Source organism: Triticum urartu, chromosome 3A, assembly GCF_056163025.1.
Source record: "Triticum urartu cultivar PI428250 chromosome 3A, HENAU_Tu73, whole genome shotgun sequence".
Taxonomy (NCBI): domain Eukaryota; kingdom Viridiplantae; phylum Streptophyta; class Magnoliopsida; order Poales; family Poaceae; genus Triticum; species Triticum urartu.
In genome coordinates, this window is record NC_141875.1 from 486,991,699 (window position 1) to 486,995,786 (window position 4,088).

Here is a 4,088-nt window from a genome sequence, read left to right on the forward strand (position 1 = left end):
CCTAGCATATTAGGATTTTTTAAGCAAATTACCATGCTATTTAAGACTCTCAAAATAATCTAAGTGAAGCGTAAGAGATCAATTGTTTCTATAAAACAAATCTACCACCGTGCGCTAAAAGATATAAGTAAAGCACTAGGGCAAATGACAAACTACTCCGAGAGATATAAGTGAAGATCAATAAGTAGTCGAATAATTATGCAACTATGTGAAGACTCTATAACATTTAATAATTCCAGATCTTGGTATCTATTATATACTTAAAACAAAAGACAAACAAGACATTACGTGCGTCCACATAGATTAAATTATCTTGATCCTTTATTTTATCTTTTAACGGCTGAGATTAAAAGATCAAAACGTTATGTAGAAATATGTGCATGTACAAGTAGTAAGACATGCCACGTACAAATCGTGCACGTAGGTTCCATCCGGACGTTAACTAGCCCACAGGAAAAAAACTTTCCATCAACATGTCAAGGAAGCAAAAATAGAAGTCAAACGTAAACAACTAGGAAACCTAAACAAATAAGGGCAATGACTAGACCTAACCAGACCTCGCGTGAGAAAGTTACAAAATAGGAACCAATACATGCAAAAAAGACAGGTTTCTCATCTGCTGTTCCACACGGTCTCAGCCACCTCAACCCACACACCTCCACCCATATATAAACAAGTAGAGCCGGCTGTAGAAGCACACACACCAAAAAATTAGAAGTCTGGCAACCAAGACGGCTTGAAGATGCCACACGCGACCCGGCGACTCGACATAGACACAAAAAGCCACCTCCAGCCGCTTCACTCGACGTCCGACGAAGTCACACCAAAGCACGCTCAATGCACGACGAAGCCACGCCCAACTACAACAATAGACGTCAGAAGAAGTGACGCCAAAGCACTTTTGGTCAGAATCATCAGGTTTGGGTAATTGTTATTAACAATATTATTTTTTTCCGGATAGAATCTTCATAAATACTTCAATTGACAAATTGTTCCCTTAATTTTCAAGGCAAAACACTATGGCATACAAGAAGTTGAGCGACTTAAATACAAGGGGACAGAACTAGAACATTCAAGTAAAAGTAATGCGAATGTGGGATTCAGTCAATCCTACCACCGATGAACTTATTAGCCTAGATATGATACTGATCAATCAGCAAGTCTGTTTATTCATATATTTGATTGGAATTTTTCTGTCAGATTAGGCAACAATTACTAACAATATTTGATTGTACAGGGTGAAACAGTCCATGTTACTATTTGGAAGAATCTTATAGACAATTTTAGATTAAAGCAAAAGCCAAAAAAACAATGCTTGAAGATGAAGATGAATTATGTAAAGAAAATCCCATGAGAACAAGGATGTTGTCTAGATAATTAATAGATTAGTAGCTTATGAAATAAATAGTATAGCCGTCTATTTGTATCGACCAAGATAAGTGAGAGTACTTGATATCAACCTGGATAAGAATGATACTTATTAGATTAAGGGTGTGAATGTTAGCGATGTTCTTACTCTAAAACAGATTGATAGCTTTCTTTTAAGTAGTTTCCTTTACAAACATGCTATTTTAGCCAAATCTGCAGATAGACAGGAACATAATACAAGACCGGAGTTTCACACATTAGGATTGATTTCACAATTTCAAGAAACTATACTTTGCCAAATCTATATGAGGCTAGCACAATACATAGTAACATACCTTGCGTTTGTAACTTAAATAATTGCAGAAGAGGATGTAAGCATATCACCGACCTTTCTACTGTCGTACATACCGATAGCTTTGCCTGGCGCGACAATTCTGACAAAAAAAATGATCCCACATTTAGACTTAGCCGCAAAGCAAATCCACTATCTAATCACATTAATTGCTTATTAGGTCACTAAAATTTTGCAGGAAACTCGATTATGTTTCATGGTTACTTGATGTGGTGACCACAAGTTACCTGAGAAAATTGAACAAGCGAGCTTCTGCTCAACCTATACCAAAATTGATGAAGAAGGTGAATACACAAAAGGTAAGGCCTTTGCAGTTTAAGAAAATAATAAAAAAGCCGATTCATACATATGATCAAATCCGGTCCATAAGGCATTTTTTCAGACAGAAGGCACCTTGAAAAAATTATTTCTTGCTAAAACCAAATTAAAAATACTATGGAGTAGTAGTCTGACAGCAAGAACAATGAGGAGACCAGCATCTCACAGTTGACTGTTGCTCTTTGCATTCCACAGATGTTAGATACAATACTTCATCATCAGCAAGTGTTTCCTCATAGCCTCCTCCACTGGGATAAACTACAACCCATCTGCCATGGTCCTCTAGCCGTCGGCCATGAAGAAGTTGAGCAGTGTAGCCACTGTGTTCTCATTGCTACTCCCCATGGCCACTCCGCCGAACTCGACAAGGTCATCGAGGATCCACATCCTTGAGAACGCGACGAACACGTCCACGCACTGGCCAAGTGCGCTGGTACGTACACGAAGAGAAATTGGAAGAAGAAAACTAGCCGCGCGTAAATCACTGAAATTGAAAACTTAACCTGGAGCTAGACGCATGCATGTCTCACATGAAGCTGATTCTTTTGCCTAGCTCAGTAAAAGTGCATCTAAACCTCCTTTTTGTTACTCTCAATAAATAATTAGATGCAAGGGTCTCTTGCTATGTTTAGTTAGACTTAATTCAAGAAGATCCATATGTGTGATTTACTGTATTCTATACTGCACAATTCAGAGAACAAGTATAAGTGCCCTTCTCCAGGCAGAAAGTTGTGGTATTATTCCTGATTTCACACGAAAAGTTGTTTAGCAATGGAAAGATAAAATCTTATTCTGATTTCTAGATCATTCAACTTCAAAAATACTTATATGGTTGCAATAACACTTACATTTGGTAGAAGTCCGGACAGCAGGAGGGCAAGAATTAACCGCCACTCGCAGAAGATACTCACGTCTTGCTGATATTTCTTCCTCCGCCACCTCCCTCGATGCCTCCTCAGCCCCAACATCCAGGGCCTCCAGCTCTGACAACTTTGAGCAGTGCAGCCCACGTTCTCCCTGGACATCTCCATGACCGCGTTGCTAGAGTCGACGAGGTCGCCGAGATCCACGCACTAACCCAGCCACATGCGCCACCACCAAGGAAGAAAAATCAGGAGAAAAGAAGTGAGATGTGGATCTGGGATAGCATGAGGATTAGTTTCCTGATGGGGCACAGCGACGCCGTCCATCGCCGGGGAAAATCGGAAGAAATGGCAGATGTGTATGAGGAGCCTGGTGGGGATAGTACGGGAGGAGAGGAGAGTTCTTTTTTTTACTGACAGGGAAAGAAGAGAGAGTTCTATGTACATGACTGGGACTATGGGCTGTTTTATTTTACTTAGAAAAAATTGTACGAGGTGGTAATCATCTTCACTCTAATGGGCTTGCAGGAAAGTACGTTGGGCATGACACCCAACATGATACATCGGCTAATTCTAAAAAAAAGCATGATACATCGGCTATGCAAGATTGGGTACATATTTTTTTTATATTCTCCGTATCGGCTATGCATGATATTTAATCCTCCGTATCGAATACACAGATCCGAGCAAACATCAAAAACCATGAAAATTGCTCTCTTTTTTGCCGGTGAAAAAATGCTCTTAAAAGGAGGGAACTTATACTTCCATGAAAAAATATAGATGAAACTTATACATCGTTCGTCAAAGGATCATATGATCTAAATCTATAGATTTTTCACCTATAGATAATCAGCAAGATTAGTAAGAATCAACAAACATTTTTGAATCATAGAAAAATATATAAAAATTACATTCCAATATTCATGCTGGAAATTAAACAACTGTTAGTATTTCTCAAACTGCTATAAACAATTCAAAACGAAGGTCATTTAATGCAATAATAACTAAAAACAAAATGTTAGGCCAAACAAAAATAAGAGTAGAAAGAGAAATTGGAAAATACATATGAATGATGAGGCTATAAAAATGAATAAGGTGTGAATAAAATATATTATGAAATTCCGTACACTATATGTTCAAATCCATATATTCAAATGGAACACATCAATTATCCTAAATATAAAACA

At 38.1% G+C, this 4,088-nt stretch overlaps 1 protein-coding gene across 2 annotated transcripts; it reads right to left on the reverse strand.

Annotated features, from left to right (window-relative positions):
• Positions 1–392: 392 nt before the first annotated feature.
• Positions 393–3,444, reverse strand: LOC125544545 (uncharacterized). Of its 2 annotated transcripts, XM_048708275.2 has the most exons (4): positions 2,887–3,353; positions 1,948–1,981; positions 1,704–1,802; positions 453–860 (listed from the first exon to the last, which is right to left on the reverse strand). In XM_048708275.2, exons 1-4 carry the CDS (start codon positions 3,067–3,069, stop codon positions 835–837), a joined length of 342 nt encoding a protein of 113 aa, XP_048564232.2. In that variant the 5' UTR covers positions 3,070–3,353; the 3' UTR covers positions 453–834. The 2 variants fall into 2 exon arrangements, 1 of the variants encoding a protein (XP_048564232.2); XR_007299550.2 differs by lacking the exon at positions 1,948–1,981 and having other exon boundaries at positions 393–1,802; positions 2,887–3,444.
• Positions 3,445–4,088: the final 644 nt, after the last annotated feature.

Bases quoted from the DNA above. Each gene is read 5' to 3' on its own strand.
- LOC125544545 (XM_048708275.2), bottom strand. From the start codon at position 3,069: ATGGAGATGTCCAGGGAGAACGTGGGCTGCACTGCTCAAAGTTGTCAG. The intron at 1,803-1,947 runs GTAACTTGTGGT...TTTTTTTGTCAG, and splicing joins CGCTTGTTCAATTTTCTCAG to AATTGTCGCGCCAGGCAAAG. The intron at 861-1,703 runs GTATGTTACTAT...CTATTGTTGTAG, and splicing joins ATTTAAGTTACAAACGCAAG to TTGGGCGTGGCTTCGTCGTG.